At 29.7% G+C, this 19,414-nt stretch overlaps 1 protein-coding gene across 1 annotated transcript in view; it reads left to right on the forward strand.

Moving 5' to 3' along the window:
* Positions 1-18,989, forward strand: part of LOC107445848 (uncharacterized) — a 52,626-nt gene extending 33,637 nt beyond the window's left edge. Inside the window, exons 2-3 of the mRNA XM_016060337.4 lie at positions 11,785-14,346; positions 18,020-18,989. Coding sequence (XP_015915823.3) covers positions 12,107-14,346; positions 18,020-18,929 — 3,150 coding nt within the window. The 5' untranslated portion in view covers positions 11,785-12,106 and the 3' untranslated portion in view covers positions 18,930-18,989. The remainder of the gene's footprint in view (positions 1-11,784; positions 14,347-18,019) is intronic.
* Positions 18,990-19,414: the final 425 nt, after the last annotated feature.

Raw genomic sequence — 19,414 nt, forward strand, 5'->3', positions numbered from 1 at the left:
TCAAACTTTTGAAACGGAAGGTGAACTTTACAACTCTTGAAAAAACTCCGTGGACTTTCGTTTCGACCACTACACTGAAAGTGCCTCCTTTGTAATGTGGCAAATAATATAGGACAAATATGGTGAATGGAACGATATTGAATAAGAAAAATCAAAAAGTAGAAATACAGAGAAATCAATTACTGAAAGGGCATTGAAAATCAAAGTAATAATGTTTTCTAAGGCGTTTTATAATAGAATTTTAATATTTAGGTGAAATTGCTTGTGGGGGCATATTTCTTCTTTACCGAACTCAACTGTCGAAGGGTTGGTCACGGGAGAGAAAATTCAAAATATGCTTTCACTGTATTAACTGATGATGGATATATTATATTCCGTAGTGTCTTTCAAAAAATGCAAATGCATGACATTTATTCATTTACAATTTAAGATTAAATGCGTCCAATATTTTAGATTCTCTATTGATTTTTTTTCTTCAAAAAATTATGCCAATACAATTCTGCAGACAGCTTTTTTTGGAAGACATTTTACTATCATACTTTTGGATTTTTAATAAATATCTTTAGTTTCGCACTCTTAACGCTAAAGCATTTTTGTCATACGAATCGGTTTTCATAATCTGAACTGAAGTAATATTATGAAATTAAATTTCAAAAAATCTAAGAGCAGACAAATGTATAGTTTCAATTTACTGACTCTAAACCACAAATCGCATAGTTTTATTGCTTTATATTTTAAAAAAAATCCATATAATTTTCAAAAAATTATAAAGTCTTACTTCTCTTATTCAAATTAAGTAATCCCTTTATTTCCAATCGAATAACACTCTATTGTCAAAAATTTGTTAAATACGAAAATAAAAAATAAAAATACAAAATAAAAACCACCGATAAAACGCAATGAAAATTTTAGTCTGAAATCCTAGACTAAATCCAAGATGGTGAGGAAATGGGCCTCTTAAGAGCATACAAAATTCGAAAACCCTATTCGAATTTTAGTCTAAAATCCTAGTCTAAAATTCGAGATGGTGAGCCTCTTAACAGCGTACAGAATTCGAAAATCCTATTTTAATTTTATTCTAAATACAAAATGGTGAGAAAACGCACCTCCTAAGTGAGGTCGGAACTCGAAAACCTTAAAAACGATGAATTTTTTTCATTACTTGGACAAAGTTGCTATTCGCTTTCTTTCAACACAGCGAAAAAAAGCATGGTCCAAACTACCAGAATGCACTTTGGTAAAGATTTTGGTAAAGCTAACAACAAAATATGGGGATTATTTATTTTTGTTTATCTTTATACTCAAAACCTATCCAAGATAATTGCACACATTTTGAAATATCTTTAATTTATTTTGCTTTAGTTTAGTATAAAAAAACGTTTTAGTCTTTAAGTTTTCTTTAAGTTTTGGTTTTTGATTTTTAAAAAAATGGAATGACGTAGATATTTAAAAAGGATAATATATTAAAATAGAAACTTCATTGTTTAATTTTTAAAATTAATTCATTGAAACATTTGAAAAAAACTAATTAATGAATTCCCTATTATTTTTTTATTTATCAATTATTTATTAATTTACTAAAATAGATAGAATTAGGCAATAAAAAGGTGATATTTTGAAAAAATGAAAAAAATATTGATAATAAAGTTAACTCAGGAAATAAATTTTTTTTTTGTTGTTTTGTGTTGCATAACATTTTTGTAACAGATATTAAATACTTTCCTATCGCTTACTTTAAATCTGCAATCGCTTTCTCTCTCCAAGCTGTTTCTTTTTTAATATGAAATTTTTAGTCTATTTTTTGTCGAAATGCACAGTTTTAAAAACATTATATGTTACAGAGCGTCGCATGTATATTGTGACAAACTTTTAGTGGAGTTAGAACACATTATTAGGATTAAAATTCCATAGCAATGCATGCCAGAAAAATGTTGTCATACACCACCATGGGCGCTACCCGATAATGAACTGTTTCTCTGCGCTTTTGCACAAGAGACAGAGTAAACTGAAAATGTTATTTTTTAAACAAATCTTTAGCTTTTGAGGTAGAACTAATATCAGATTTGAAATTCTCATACCAGATTTAGGCAAAATGAAGTATTTGTATAAATCGTAAAAAAAAATTATTCACTGGTGTAACTTATTAAAAAGTGATGAAAAAAAATAAAAATGACTAAGCTTGCGCTTATACAGTATTTTAAATTATTGTTTAAAAATCCATCTTTTAAAACAAATTCTCATTCTGATAAATTATACGTAAAATAAAGTTTTAATTATCTGAAAATTCTGATTCAATCTGATAAGGCACTTAGTTTCAATAAAATTAAATTCCATTGCTTAATTCCGATATCCAGAGTAATATTGTTGAATTGAGAAGACCTTCAAACATGCAAAAAAATTTCTTATAATCATTAAATTACTAATTACTCAAAAATGAGATTACTGATACAAATTCTAAAGTAACCAGAAAAATAATGAGGGATTAAAGATTTTATTTAAAATGCATTTAAAACCCTGAATTTTTTGTTGATTCAGTAAAAAGTTTTGAACCAATTCCTTTGCTATGGGTTTCATTAATTGATTAAAAAAATTTAACGAATCAAAGAACAGTAAAATTTTTCCGTTAAAAATCCACGGACAGAATTTATGAATATACAAATAAAGAAAATATAGAGGTAGAGGAAATACTTGATATCCTGCTTATTATTTCCAAAAAATATGATACCCTTTATTATTATGCATCATAAAGAAACTAAAATCGACATTTTCTCAATATGAATTTTAAAATATCCGGCTTTGATAAAACCAAACAAAATCCTCAACGGCTTTTAAACAGTCCAACTGCAAAAACGAAACACAATTACAAAACTCACCTAATTCCCGGCTATTATCAGTTTTTTATTTATTTTATTTCGATGATCTTTTTTTTTATAAAAAAAAATGTAGTAAATAAACTGATCCGCCGTGTTCGCAACCTTTCGCCCCAAACAAAAATCACCTAAAAGGTTTGGTCAATAAAAGAAGGGGCCCTAATAAAGGTTATTAAGTGTCCGACCCGAACATCCGTTAGATGTTCTTTTTCAGAAATTAGGACAGCGCGAAAAATTCCACAATAGAGCTGTAGTTGTAGAATAGAGCTGCAAATAAAATAAAAAGCAACTTATTATAATCTCGTTTTATAATTTTTAATCCAGGAAATAGGGGTTCATTTTGTTCTGATTCTGATCCTTATATTGCAGAGGAAGTGTAGCCAAAAAATGAAAAGCTTGTTTTTTAAGAACAATAACAGGTAAGCGCGAAGATATGGTAATCAGCCATCGTTCTACATTACTCAATTGATTCTTTTTCGGTAATCAATTTGGCTTTGTCCAATTATTTAATTCGAATTATACAATGGTTATTGAAAAAGTCACTGATAGTCACTTTTGAAAAAGTTTAATACACTGTTAGTTACGAACTGGCACTTATGCGTGCAGCTGTTGAGATCATATTATTAATTATTCTTTTATATTCTATTGTAATTTATGATTCAGATATCCTTATAACAATATCTAAAGGAATATGTAATAAATCTTTATATTATCACAGTCCTTTGACAAAATCCTATTTATTTTTTCATTACCATTGTGAATAGTATTCTAATACGGAAATATACTTTAGAATTATTTGATTCTAAATTTAGACTGTCATATGATTGGTGTTGTAAATTATCTTAAAGATATTAATATTTTTTAGATGCCATTAATACGAAAATATTTTAAGTAAATATAACTCATAAGTCACAAATTAAATATCATTAAAACTGATAAATATTAGTCTTCATTAGCTAGCATTATAACTTTATAACTCAGTTTTATTATTTATTATCTTAAATACAGTAAGTGTTCACACAAAATTTTCTACATTTATTTGTGCTCTTTCTTTAGATTATTTTCGTAAATTTCATAAAAAAATTTCTAATTTTTAAAAAAAATTTAAGTATAAAAATTACGATTAAAAAATTCATGCAATAGTCTTGAATAAGATTTAAATATTTAATTGTTCTAAAGAGCTCAAATAAAGTAACTCAAAATTAGAATATTCTTAATTTAAGTTAACGCAGTACAGTTACACTGAAAAATTTCCGGATGAGACTACGGTAAATACCAACACTCAGGATGGTACTATTTTTTACAGTAAAATCTATTTTTACTGCAAAATTTTCGGAACCTCAAAGCTGATATTCGCAAGTCAGTATATTTTGAGATAACACTTAAAATCTTCAATTTGGTAACCACTATTTTACATGGAAAACGCTGGTTAATTTTGCTTTTGGTTGATTAGTTTTTTCTTCATTTCTATATAAGATGACATCTACCTAGCTTTAAAACTATAAATAAATGCATATTTTTATTAAATGAATGTTTTTATAAAATGTATATTTTATTAAATGTACTTATAGTGATAATTTTGAATCCTGCCATCAACCTGAATGTTTTTTGTGATGGCCTACTTTGACGTGTGCTATATTGTTCAATTATGCAAGGCCTAATATTTTTATTTTATTTATTTCTTGAATACCAAATCTTTTTATATTTTGAAATTGAAACTAAAATATCATTTTTACAATTAGTATGATTAATACTTAACCGTGCACTGAATAAGTTAATCTTCAAGTTATTATATTTTCACACCGCACATGAAATTTTTGCATTACGTATAACTGATACTTTTTTTTGTATATGCCAAACTATAGAAAATATTAATTTGTGCTCTTTGTAATCATTAATTTTTGTAAATGTTTAAATATAAGCAGTGTTAAACTAGCAAAATTTTTAACATTTTTTTAATTAGAGGAAAATGTTTTCAATTGTTTAAAAAATTATTACCTATAAAATAACCGTGCATGTAAATTATCCAAGCTATATGCTTTACTTAAAAAAAATAGGGTAGTATGACTCCTTTTATTATTGTCCATGGTTATTTATTTTCAAACTAAATTATCCAAAACGAAGCATATTCATTGGAGATATAAAAAAAAAGGGTTATTAAACATATCATCTATCCATAACTCCTATATCTTCTTTCCAGCCATCTTGAACAATAAAAAAGAAAACTTGACAACACTATATAAGTAAAGCTCATATTTATTTAATTACCACCAATATGCGTCATGTTTTATTTATAATTTCTCAACTTTACGCTTTACTTATTCACTTAAGCAAAGGTTACATTTCAGAAAATATTCTCAAAGCAAATTTTACGGAAAACATCCTCAAAATGCCTAGCTAATATCTCCCTAAAGATTAATTCTGAAGACACAGATTACAGCCAAAGGCGCACAAATTAACTCATCCAGTATTTTTGGCGAAATATCGATACGCCAACGAAGCGAAAAATTTGATTACCATACCTAAGTTTTACCCTTCAATGACTATATTAAAGGTGACGTTCATTATATCAGTTATAGTTTGTCTTTTTTATCAGTTTGATATTCTTTTTGGCAGACAGCTCATTATTTTTATAAAATTGAGAAAACAAATTCAAGTTTACTTCAGCATTGTAGGAAAATATCTGAACTCAAACGACCAGTTAAGTATCTGATTATTTTTATTGTTCGTTGCGCATGCTAAGCTTCAAAGATGAACGTAAACCTGCTATTCGATATTAATCACCAATGCGATATTCAAATTCAACTGATGAGTGTAAACTTACAGTTTTATGTAAGCAACCAACGCAACACGAGAATAAAAAATTGCTAATTTAAATTTGGACTTCGCCATATGCAAAGGACATTACAGTAAAATTAATGGTTAATCCAACATTCAAAATTAAAAATAAACTTCAATAATATAAAACTTTGATCAGAGTTAAATTGTAAAATTATCTCTTCTTAAAAGTAGTAAACAGTTGCAAGACACCTCGCGTCAAGTTTAGACCAGAAGGATCTAGACCAGAAGGATCTGCTATCTAGACAAGTGAGGTATTGTTCCCTAGGCATAATTTTACTTAAAGTTGAACAAGACCGAACCCATGTCTTTATTGCAAATAGTTTAGGTAATAATGGTTTCATGTAAAAAACTATTTTTCACTTTTACTTACAGTATTAAAGAAACTTACAATAATAAAATAACTCCCAGTATATTAGTATATTTAAAATGTTAATATTAGAAATATAAATTTAGACTTCTGAAATAGCTATCTATACAAATAAGGTAATGATTTCAATGTATGTTTTGAAACAGATTCGAATGAAACCAAACTCGAAGTCATAGAGGGAGTAAAGATAGTATGTACTCTGTTTTGACAGTACTTTCTATTTTTATACATACTATACTGTAACTATGTGAATCTTGTACTGCTATTTAATTATTATCAAGTCAACTTTCCTACGTAGTTTTGTGCTGACTCAAATTAAGGCTACTATACTAGGGTCTAATTCAGGGACTCTAACTCAAATGAATCAGAACGAAGCCAGTTGGACATTTTATTAGTTTTTTCTTCACAGTATTATTGTTTATTTGTATCTCGCCCCGCCCTATTTAAGGGCATGCGAGAGTAGATACATACAACATACATAAAACTTACACAAAACATCAGAAATTATATCAACAACAGGAAGAAAAAGAATAAAACACAAGCGAACAACAGTTAAAAACATGACCCCAAATCCAGCCAACACATTGAAAATCGCAAAGATCATAATTAAAAGAGTAAAAACAATATATACATAAAAGTGAATAAAACATCCATATCGTGCGTGGTAAAAGCAATGCATAAAAGTAAAAGATTACATAAGGAACAAACTGGAATAAAATTTACAGTTGATACATGACCCAAAACCAAGTCAAACATGAATAAAACCGATCATATAAAAGGAATAAGTAAAAGTGAAATATTACATTAAGAACAAATTGGGATATAAAAAACTAACAGTTAAAAACCTGACTCAAAACCAAGTCACACAGGTATAAAACCAATCAAATTAACAATAAACGCACATAAAAAAGCTTGAGACACCCAATTTGGAGTGCGGGGTTCCGAATCCTTAAGTGTCACTACCCAAAATATCTTCAAGTGTCTTTTTTATGATACATTTAATAATACCCCTGCAGGTCGAATTAGCAAAACATTGAATTTGATTGAAATTTTTAAAATGTTCTCCGCGGAGCGTTCGGAAGCGTGGACAGTATAAAATTAAATGATCAATGCTTTGAATTTCTCCACAATAATTCTTCACAGTATTATAGAAAATTTATTGAGAAAATTTAAGAAAGTTTATTACCAAACGTGTAAAATTTATGTAAGCTGAAGGTAAAAATATCTAATATTACAAAAATTTCAGTTTGCATAATTTATTTCTACTTAACAAGAAAAATTTTCTTAGTTTTATAATAAAAATAATTTAAATATCTTTTAAGTCGATTATCTTAAAAATTTGCTAGTTTGTACACAGTAAGATCATTAATTTCTCAATCCTATCATCAATCTTAATGCATATTTCTATGTAAATTTTAAATACACATAATGAGAGAATCGTGTGGTCAAAGTACAGAAATATAGTAAAATTTGCTGTGTTTCTGGCTCTGTGGGAACGCCAAAAAATGCTCGGTAATTTTTACAGAACGCTTTGGTAATGATTTTGGTAAAATTAACAATAAAATATGCTTTTATAAAATGTGATACAATTTTGGCAAATTCTCATGATACTATAAAGTCTTGAAAATATCTGGCTAACAAAAAGCATAAATAAAAAATACATATAACAAGATAAATTAAAGATAAAAGAGACAATTTATGGAACATCAGAGAGTTGTTGATTTTTGATGAGTAGAGTTTTTTGTTTTTGAATTTAAGGTTCATGCTAACCCGTTACGAGTTTTTCAATATAATTTGAAAGGTTAATACTAACCCGTTACGAGTTTTTCCATATAATTTGAAAGGTTAATACTAATCCGTTACTAGTTTTTCCATATAATTTGAAAGGTTAATACTAACCCGTTACGAGTGTTTCCATATAATTTGAAAGGTTAATACTAACCCCTTACTTATAATTTCATTACAATTTGTTTAGTATATGTGTGGTTGTAAAATAAATGTGTTTTTATTAAAAAATAACTGTTTCTTTAATGTGGCTTAATTCATTACAATACCTTATTGTTTGGTATATTTCGGTTAAATTTGCATCCCAGTATTGTTTTGTTTTCACTAAATTTCTGACAATAAGAAGTAAAAGTTGGAATAAAGAATTTCTGTTAAGTTGTTCTCATGCAAATGGAAAAATTTCCAAATGAAAGGTTTAAATATCTTTAAATATCACATATTTCGGTTTTATGAAAAAGGATTATAGTTTATTTTTTCTTCAGTAGAAATGTCATTATTAAAAGTAATTAAATTTTGCCAGTAATTTTTCTTCAATACTCGAAACAATGTTTGAAGGAGATCTGGAACTATCTTTAAATATTTTTAATTGAAAAAAAACACTCCTTTGGAATTTTTTATTTAGTTTAATCATTTAATAAATATACTAAAAGATTAACGTCACAAAAATATATGTTCGCTAAAGAGACTTACAAACATTTTAATTCATTAAAAAAAAGTAAGTATGCGTTGTTGTGTCATGCGATATAAAGCAAAAACTGGATCACAATTATAAGTCATAACGTTTTTAGTATCCAACTGCTTCACATTGAGACGTCGTCACGTGTTGGCGGTCAAGTATAAACATACCAGGTCAACTGACCATTTCATATGATTAAAACAAAAGTCAACATGCTCCATTTGGTTTTTACTAATATGTGAATCATGAAAATTATGTTTTGTTATGTATTTGATGACTGACAGCTTGAAGTACTTCTGTGTCATTTCTACGGAAATTAAGCATGCTTTGTAGTGCATCAGGGATAATTAACTTTTGGCTATTGTGAAGTGAACTTGATACTATAAGAAAAATATAAATACCTTGAATCTCAGAATATTACGAGCTAAATTTCATACGATTTTATGCATTTGTAGTTGACCAATTCAATTGAAAATCTTTCGTCCCGTCTAAAAAATGCCTCAAAACAAATATCAAACATTTCTGACGAAAAAGGCATCTTATATTAAAAAAAATGCATTCAATAATGCTTTTATAAGACTTCTATTGTAACTAAACTTTATAAAATCAATTTTGTCTCTCAAGTTTTTTTTTCCTTACTGATTTTAAAATTTAACTAGTGGGCTGCGCCCCCAGCTCGGTAACGCTCGCCAACCCCCGAAAATTGCTACGCAATCTTATATGGTTTGCTTCACAAACCGCTCGCTACGCTCGCTATTAACTTAGGTACATTGCAAATGCACAAAATTCTAAGAATTCTAAACAATCATTCAAATTCATATAACAACTTTTTTTTTAAAAAAAATTACATCTTTTTAGTAAATACTAAGTCATGGAAATAAATTTGAATTCAAATAAATGACATGTAATTCGCTAAACCTATTAGAAATGTGCTATAGTATAAAATCGAGAGATAAAATTTCTAAAACTGATATCTCTTTAAAAAGGTTAAAATTTTGGTTATAATTAAGTCTAGTAAAAATTGAAATAAGTGAATTGCAATGGAAAAACCTGCATGAACAAATAAATTCTAGTAAAACAAATAAATTTGTAATATAAATCAAAAATCGTCAAATAAATTCGTAATATATAAATTCGTGAAAAAAGCGCTTTCGACAAAATACTAAAATAGAGATCTATCGACAAAGACTACTCACTTCTGCATAGCTTATGCTCTCTCTGGTTATTTCAGTTTCCGTTTTTAAAAGCGCTATATGTTGAGCCATCTTAGCTAGATTTGGCATGTGACATTTTTTGCGGCAATCATTGGTCGATTTCCTAGCGTTGCCATTCGAGGAGTTGTAATGAGGCTATTTTTTGTCGCCGTGTAAGAGAAATATATATATAGATTTGAAAATAGTCAATAATAATAAAGTTGAAGAATATTAAAGCAATACAAAATCACCTTTAAAGAATACAAAAGTGTCAAAATTCATTAATTAATTCAATAATTGTTAAGCTAGGAGTTTTTCTTTTAACTCAAAAGTCACCGAAGAGTTGAAGCACTAAAAGAGACATTTTTAAGAACTTGACACGAAATTTTTTTTCAATTCAATTTGTTCGAAGGTTATTGCTATTTTGAGTGTTTTTCTCTCCTCTTTACTTGATAAGTACTTGATTAAGTACTAAATATGTATCCATTATTGTAGAAAATTTTTTTTATCTCACTCGAGACCTTTATTATGCATGCGTGCACTTGATTTTATAATGAAAGTAATAAGGGGCGTATATAAGAGAGAACTTAGATTTTTCAGATATAACATCTTAACATTCATATTAAAATTCTTAAAAATACTAAAAAAACTTAAGTTCCCCAAGAGTTTAAGATAGATTAAAACTATTTCTTATTTGAATTGTTATAAAGGTTGTATGTAATGGTTAATGAGTAAAACTACTTATTTTTTAATTCTCCTTACTATGTCATACAATTTTTTCAAGTACAGTCCATTATTTTTCATAACCAAGTAATTTATTTTGTTACGGTTTACATTTTAACACATTGTGCTTACATAAAATCAAAATAGTTATACATTTTGTTAACAAAATAATGATTGCTTTTATGAGAAATATCGACTTTAAAAGAGAAAACAATTATGAAAACGAAACAAACTTGGAATTGGCGAACAGGAAGGATAGCTTCCTAGTTATAAAAAATAGTTATATTTTAAACATATTTTAAACATTTAAACATTTTTATAAAACAAAATTGTTTTAAATTTTGAAATATAACTAAAAACCTATGTCACCATTTGATATTACTTAAAACACCAAGTTCAAAAATATATTTCTTTCTTTGTTAAATTTGATCAACTTTAAAAATAAAATAATTTATTTCTAAATAAACCTAAATTTAGAAAAACGTAATTTCAAAAAGTTAGTCACTAAGTGTACCTATGTATGAATCAATCTTGTAAATTTTTTTTTGAATTTTTCACACTTTGTTTTGTACATTGATTGGGAGTACAAATATTTGTGATGCTACATAATTTAATTTTGTAAGTACTTTAGGTAACACGATACTTTTTTTAAAAAATTTTACTGCCGAAATATGCTTGGTGCTTTTAAACATATATGATCTGTGTAGATATTGATGTGATTTTTGCAAAGAAAAAAAAATATATATATATACTTTAAATAAAAATATATACTTTAAAAAAAATACTTTTTAATACTTCTGTAAATTTTTTTGCTTTTTTCACACTTTGTTTTGTACATTGACTGGGAGTGCAAATATTTGTGATGCTACATAATTTAATTTTGTAAACACTTCAGGTAACACGGTACTTTTTTTAAAAAATTTTACTGCTGAAGTATGCTTGGTGCTTTTAAACATATATGATCTGTATAGATATTGATGTGATTTTTGCGAAAAAGAAATATATATATATATATACTTTAAATAAAAATACTTAAAAAAAAAATACTTTTCAATACTTCTGTAAATTTTTTTGCATTTTTCACACTTTGTTTTGTACATTGACTGGGAGTACAAATATTTGTGATGCTACAAAATTTAATTTTGTAAACACTTCAGGTAACACGGCACTTTTTTTAAAAAATTTTACTGCCGAAATATGCTTGGTGCTTTTAAACATATATGATCTGTATAGATATTGATGTGATTAAAAAAATATATATATTTATACTTTAAATAAAAATATATACCTTAAAAAAAATACTGATTTTATTATCCTTGTCTTTTACAGGTCTGGAACTCTGGGATAAGGTAAAGATTAAGCATTGGATGAATGAAAACGCAAAACATGAAAACAAAATTACAGTGCACTGTTCTGTTCAGTTCCGGCTCCTTATAAAAACAGATAATGCTTAAAAAGCAAAGTGTTAATTCCTGAATTTCATATCAGAATGTTTTCGTTACAAAATAAAACATTTTCGATCAATTTTAAGAAAATGTAATTCAAAAACTACATTAAACTTATGATTATAAATCCTCTAAATGAAAATTTGAGCACTTATGTAATGAGTTCAAGAAATCAATTCAACACTTCAAATTTAACATGAGGATGAATGCATGGATCTGAGAAGTCAATGCAACTCTACAAATGCGGCAAACTCATAATGAAAATTGTGAGTCCCTTAAAAGTGGGACTCATCCTATTTACTATATTTGGGGCTCTTTTAGCCTCAAACTCCTCATCATCATCTTCCAAACCCCAGTTTCATAAATTTCCAGGCCCACCAAGAGCCTTAGATAGTTATACACGCAGGAGCTCATTTGAAGATTCATCAATCAGCCTTTCTTCAAGACAAGGATCCTTTAAAAACTTTAAAGCAACAACCACCAAGCCTATTTTTGCACCCAAATTGTTTCTAATACTCAGCGCACATGAATACGATTCTCAATCTAGTGTTGAATCCAGAGAACATTTGGATCCTCCAATGTATAGGCAGGAGAGGCCTTTTAGAACTGAAAATAAAAATGTGCGTAGTAGAAAAAATGATAAAAAAAGACTCAGACCGAGAAAAAGAAATCCCAATCGCAGAACAACTCCAAAAAGTTTCCTTAGTACAGAGAACTTTAGAAATCATCCTTTGAATAATAAAAAGGTTATTTCTCGCCAAAGAGAAGGAGCTCTGCATCTGGAAACCGCCACCAATCCTTATATCCTTCTCAAAAGTACAAAAAGGAAACCAAACCTTGGAAAGCGATATAGTAATCCGTTGATAGAATACAAAAGTGCCAACAGTTTTTCAAGTTTTAAAAACCTCAATTTAACTCACGTGGATAGATTTCCATTTATAAAAAACCTGACAAGTCAGACTGTGATAAATAACCCTTATAAAAGTATAAAAAGAAAAGGGAAAAGTTTCGATATAGGTACCATAAATTCCAGGGAAGATTCCATAAGCTTAAAAGAGTATGGCACAGCTGTGCAAAATATAACAGATCAAACTAGGAATATAAATAATCAGGAAAAACTAACAGATCAAAATAAAAATATTGATAATCAGGAAAACCTAACAGAGCAAATTAAGAATATAGATATTCAGGAAAAGTTAACAGGTCAATATAAAAATATTGAAAATCAGGAGAAACTAACAAGTCAATATAAAAATGTCGATAATCAAGATAAACAAACTAGACAAAACAGGAAAATAGATAATCAGGACAAGCTCTTCAATTACACTTATCAAATGTCAGCAATGGAGAGAAGTTCTTCACATGTTCAAGATCCGCTTAGTAGTAGTGAAGTTTCTAGAACAACGACGCCATTTCCAAATTTTTACAATATTTCTCAATTTTATAATGAATATCGTTTTAATAAATTTTCATTCAATCCGAGAAATATTACTATTTATGAATTATTAAAACCAAAATTAAAGACAACTGAACTAGCTAAAAATTTGCAAAAGCTTGGCTTAGCTCGCGGAGATGGGAATTCTAAGATTTATGCAGAAACTGAAAATAAAGTAAGTAATGAAACTAATATTAAAACTTTAAATACAGAACTGGATAATGAAACAAAAAACCAACTTAAACATCCGATTATAAACCCTAATGCGTCTATTACTTATGAACTGGATAAAATGACAGCAATTCCAATCATTAATGAGAAGCAAAATGCAACTTCAACAAACTTGAATAAAATTCCTTCTATATTAAGCCGAAAAATTCCAAATTCAATGATAAATTCAAATTTGCATTTGCATCAGTTCAACGAAACATTTACGAACGATTGGTGGCTGAATAGTTTCAATCCACAAAATTCAAACGGTGTTATACAGGACACGGAACGTTCTTCTGATAAGCCAAAACAGGAACCTCTAAATTTAAACTCTTCTGCAGTTTTAGATACCGAAACCAAACATGTAATTATCACAACTCCCGCAACAACAAAACCTGTCACTTATAGTAACACTGAATCGGTTACAGATTTGGAAAATGCAGACACTATTCGGGAAGCAAAAATGACGAACTCAAATAACACCGACAATACTGCTCACCCTAAAATGGATCCAAAAACTTTCTATGAGTATTTTATGAAATCCAATCGAACAAAAAGTTCTACAAATCACACTGGATCTCCAGATTACAAGCATGGTGGTATTTTTAGATATTCGGATATATTTAGAAGACAGCCTGTGTTAGGGGGCTATGGGGTGACTCGCCGAGCCCCCTTCTTTGCAATTCGTACTGAGACCGTGATGCCAGTGACTGGAGTGCCAGATACAACGCCAACAAGGTTTGAGTCTTTACGAACAACTACTGCTCGTGTTAGAGTTCTGAGTACATTCTATCCAAATAGGTGAGATAATCTCAAATGATTTAATCAAAACAATTTTCCTACTCAAACCTTTCTATAACTTTATATTTTATAACCGATGTTCAGCAGCCAATCCAATTCCGAGATACACAAACATTTTGCTTAATTTTATTATCATCGTTGAACAGCCGATTCAATTCTGAGTTTATGACTACTAATGTTGAACTCCGTAGTCTTGTAATTTCGAATTCAATCCGGGAGACAAAGACACTCCTGAATCAATTATTGGGAGACATTTATCTTAGTAAAGGATTGTCTGAGGGCACAAACCCGTATTTATGCTACATGGAGAGGGAAACCACTCCATGGTTAGCCTGGCTGTAAGGGGACTCTAACCCATGATCCACCTACCACTGAGGATATTTTACGTCAGCACTGAGTCGTCAACACTGAGACGAGTGCGGAATTCCTATCGACCAGCCATCGCTGGGATTCGAACCTGGTTTACCTCATTGGAAGGGAAACGCTCTATCCTCTGAGCCATCAAGGCTTAATATCAAACATTTTATCTTATAACCGTCATTGAACAGTCGACCCAATTTCGGGTTTTCAACTACCAATGTTCAACTCCGTAGCCTTGTAATTTGGACCCAATCCAGGAGACAAGGGAACTCCTGGATCAAGTATTTGGGAAAAATTTATCTTCGAGACTATTTGATGTCACTAACCCGCATTTGCGTTGCATGGAGAGGTAAACGACGAAAACCTTCCGCTGTCAGCCTGGCGGCAAGAGGACTTTAACCCATGATCCGTCTAGCATTGAGAATATTTTACGTCAGCACTGTGTTCAGTGTGAGCCGGGGGCGAAATTCGTATAGACCAGCTATGGGTGGGATTCGAACCCAGTTCACCTCATTGGAAGGCGAATGCTCTATCCCCTGAGCTGTAATGGTCCATACTCGAACGCAAACGAAGTTAGGAAATTATAAACATGCTTATATGATATTAAATCTAAAATTATTTATCTTAAATAAACTAATAAAAAGGACGTGGGCCTGTCCTAATGATAAGTGACATTTTGAAGCTGTTTGGGTAAACGTTTTTTAGAAGCACTTTTGATGAAAAACAAAATACCACGATTTCTAAATAAACAATAAGATGTTTCTATGTATTTTGCTATTTTCTAGGGGGAGTTTTGGAAAATTGAAAAGTACCCATTAGGAAACTATATTAAGAATTTGCTTGGAGTAAAAATTTCGTATTTGGAAAAACTGTGCTTATCGCCATATAGCTCTAAACCAGGGGTTTCCAACTTACATGAGGCCTGGGGCCACAATTAAAAACACAAATCAAATGGCGGACCGCAACTTTATCTTAATTTTATGTAGGACTCTTTTATGTTTGAAGGAACATTAAATATTAATGGCAAATTTTTACCAAGTTGTACAAAATTATTATTATATTATTGTATACAAAATTATTATATAAGTATTGAATTGCAAATTAAAATAAGAAGTAGATTTTTAAAAAATATTTAATTGTTATTAATAATATTTTTAAAAATATCAAATAAATAATAAAATTTCGGGCTACAATAACTTTAATGCGCACACGTGTATTAAACAATTAATGTGCAACAGTTATCTAATTGTTAAGATATAAAACTTTAGTAAGGTTGGTAATAAAATTTACATAGTAGCACACAAAATATTCAATGAGAAAATTGAGGTTTGTCTGCTGCAACTACCAGAGAATAGATATTTATATTTTAAATTAAAAATTTTAAAATGTGTGTGTAAATATTTTCGTCCAAAATGAGTGGTTTCAAAAAGTTAAATCGGAAAATTTCTGATACGCACATGCTAAATTATATTCACAAAATACAAAAAAAATAAAATAAAAAAGAGCAACATACACGATTATTTTTGCATTTGAATAAATATTTTCTTTGATGCAAAACCTGAGAAAAAAATTTTTTTTTGTACCGTTGGTATGTTAAATTTCACAGAAACGAAGAAATTAGGTTTTTATTAACGAGAAAAGTGGAGTTTTTACCATGTAGTTTAACGAAAATTAACCGCCAAAAAATGACAACTAATATAATTTTGTTCGCGGGCCACAAAAAAAAGTCTTCGCGGGCCGGATGCGGCCCCCGAGCCGGCAGTTGGAAACCCCTGCTCTAAACCCTTCATATTTATGTATTATATAAAACCGCATACCTTCAAACCTAAAAAAGTATACGGTTTTCAAGCCAAGGAAAACTTATATAAAAATTTAGTAAAACAATTAAGCAAGGTAAAATCATTTTTAAAACAATATCTTGTTTTAAACAAATATTACCTATCAGTACGAGCTTATGAAAGGTTTTAGAAACCATAGATTGTCTCTCATTTATAAAAAGAAATAAACTTGCAATTAACGCACAAAATAAATAAAATTCAAATGTAATATTTATAGAAGTTATTTGAAATATACCGATAAACTTTGTTGAAAATATATAAATTTATCAGTTCTTGTTATAAATGAAAATATCTTCGTAAAAATTTAAATTAAATTTCAAAAGTATTGAAATCTTATAGTTATACGCTCATTTTCAAGAGAAAAAAGCTGTTACTTGCACTAATTGACAATTCTTGAAAGATTTATTTATAGTTTCCATTACTTTTTAACGATGTATAAATATATGAATAAGAATAATGAAAATTTATGGAATTTGCCAAGATTTGGTTATTTCGAAGATACTAGAAATTTTTGTCTTTGGTTTATTGTCTAATGTTAACACTTGTTAAAGTTCTCGAATGTGAAATATATTACTATTAGGATAAAATCCAGATTTATTTCATAAATAGCCTCAATGAATGAAAATATCCCGAAATCAACTGGCTTTAGAAATTAACTTAATGGTAAAAAATTAATAGATTTATCATTTAAGTGCAGAAATACGTATTTAATTATAACTAAAATTATACGCGTTGAAAAATATTTGTTATTAAGACTTACAATTAGAAAGACATGTAATAAAAACAAGTGATTTAAGATCAGTGAGAATAATATATCATAGAATAGTTCAACTAACCTGTATTACTTTTTCCCCCACATAAAATTAATTAAAAGAAAAGTTTCTGGTCATTTTTAATATACAGTTACTTTAAATATCAGCCAATTAAAAACGTACCATCATACCTGAATTTAATAACTAAATGATAATACATTCTATCTATTTTGTGTGTGTAAAAATATTTCATTTTGTATTGTTGACTAATACACAGTATAATTATTGCAATATATGAAGAAAAAAATATATAAACCTTTTGAGCTGTTGGAGGGATTAAGTTTAAATTTTGGGCTTAAGTACAAAGCAAATTGAAATTATAATTTATTTTAAGCATGCGAGCTTTTATTCATTGCTGTTGCTAATTTTTAGGTAAAAATGTAAAAATACAATAGTCTTAAGAGCATATCTATTGTTATCTAAATCGGTATCTCGATAAATTTTGCTATTCATCTGCGACATGTCATAGCCAATGATAGAAAGCATGCCAAACACGTCATGAGCTAAATCCAGAAATCTACAGTAAATTTTAAAAATTTCTAAAAAGCTTTTACAATTAATTTTTGAAAAGCTCTTACCTCAGTAGCTGACCCCAGCTTTTTCTTCAGGTAATCTCATAAAGTTTTCACTAGTATGACTTATTTTGTTTTTATTACATTTCAGAATGCGAGACTTTACAATGAGATTTGCAACGGTACCAGATCCAACAGCAACAGTCCCCAATCTCTTTAATAAAGACACGGGGCAAAGTAGTGAAGAAGGTTCTGATGAAGCAGAGTTCCAAAACGCTATAGAGCCAGGATTTACAATGGAAAAACTTGCCTTTCTTCTGATTGGAACTTGCTGTGGCTTGAGCATTCTGTGCCTATGCGTTGTCGTCATTGCCATCAAATGCAGACGCGTTTTCCAAGAGAAAAAATTCAAAGAACATTTCCGGAGGAGGATGTATCAGCATGAAGCTCTTAAAGACGCGTCTAGCCCATGGCAACAGCAGATTTACGATCATTTTGCCTACCTGAACAGACACCCAGAAAGTTCGCGTTCAAGTGCGAATAGCTGTAACTGTCACTGTGTTACATGGACGCTAGGGCCTAGGAACCTGGAGGGCTCGAAACCTCTATTTGGGCATCATAACAGAAACAGTACTTTTTTGGGTGGTCAGAAGAAATTACCGTTTGGTGCTGCTTCAACTTTGAGATACGAGTCCATGATGGGTCGCAAAAGAGCTTCACCGGGCATGACTCAAATGAGACATGAACCTCCTGTGTCTGACTCTACTCCAGAAAATGATTCATTAGAGCAGCCGGATTCAGACTCGCGCGACAGTGAGGGTCCCAGGCATTGCACTTGCGTTGATTATACCATGTGGCCCATTTCAACAGATGTTTTGAGGGGAATGAACAGGATATACCCATCCTCTAGGCATTATATAGCTGGTGACTGCTCCCAGCATGGTGCTATTGATGAGAGGCCATTGCCAAGAGACTATCCCCCTCCTGTTACGGGATCGAATTATTTGGATCGCTCTGAGGGAGTTGTGTATTGGACTTCTAATAATGAACGCCTTATTTAAAAGTTTGAACATGTTTTATTATTGTTTAATAAAAAAAATAAACCTTCATTGTTATGCTAATTGTAAGATTCTATGTTGGTAATTGTACAGTTTTATTAAAGGAGGGTAAGTATGTCCTTTATTTACGTTGTACTAGAGCTGCACAATGGGCTATTGGAGATAGATGATCCAAAGACATACCATCACAATTTGTGATGTTCACTTCCTCAATTTAGACATTGATCTGGAGGTGAAGGAAATTTTCTTCAGATTGCTGGGCGCAAGGTTCTGCTTAAGGAATTTTGATTTTACAGAGTTTAAGAGCATTTATATGGCATGTACTAGAGAGGATTCGAGGATCGAACCCCAAACCGAGTCCAATTCTCTACCCATTGAGCTATCATAGTCTCAGTTAAATTAAAAACTAGCTATTTAACTTGGTGTTGCTTAGATTTCCGAATAAAGATTTCATTTGGCAGGAGTGACTAAATTTTTGTACAGAAAGC

Source organism: Parasteatoda tepidariorum, chromosome 10 (genome assembly GCF_982258835.1).
Source record: "Parasteatoda tepidariorum strain Cologne lab strain chromosome 10, Ptep-v5.0, whole genome shotgun sequence".
Classification (NCBI taxonomy): Eukaryota; Metazoa; Arthropoda; class Arachnida; order Araneae; family Theridiidae; genus Parasteatoda; species Parasteatoda tepidariorum.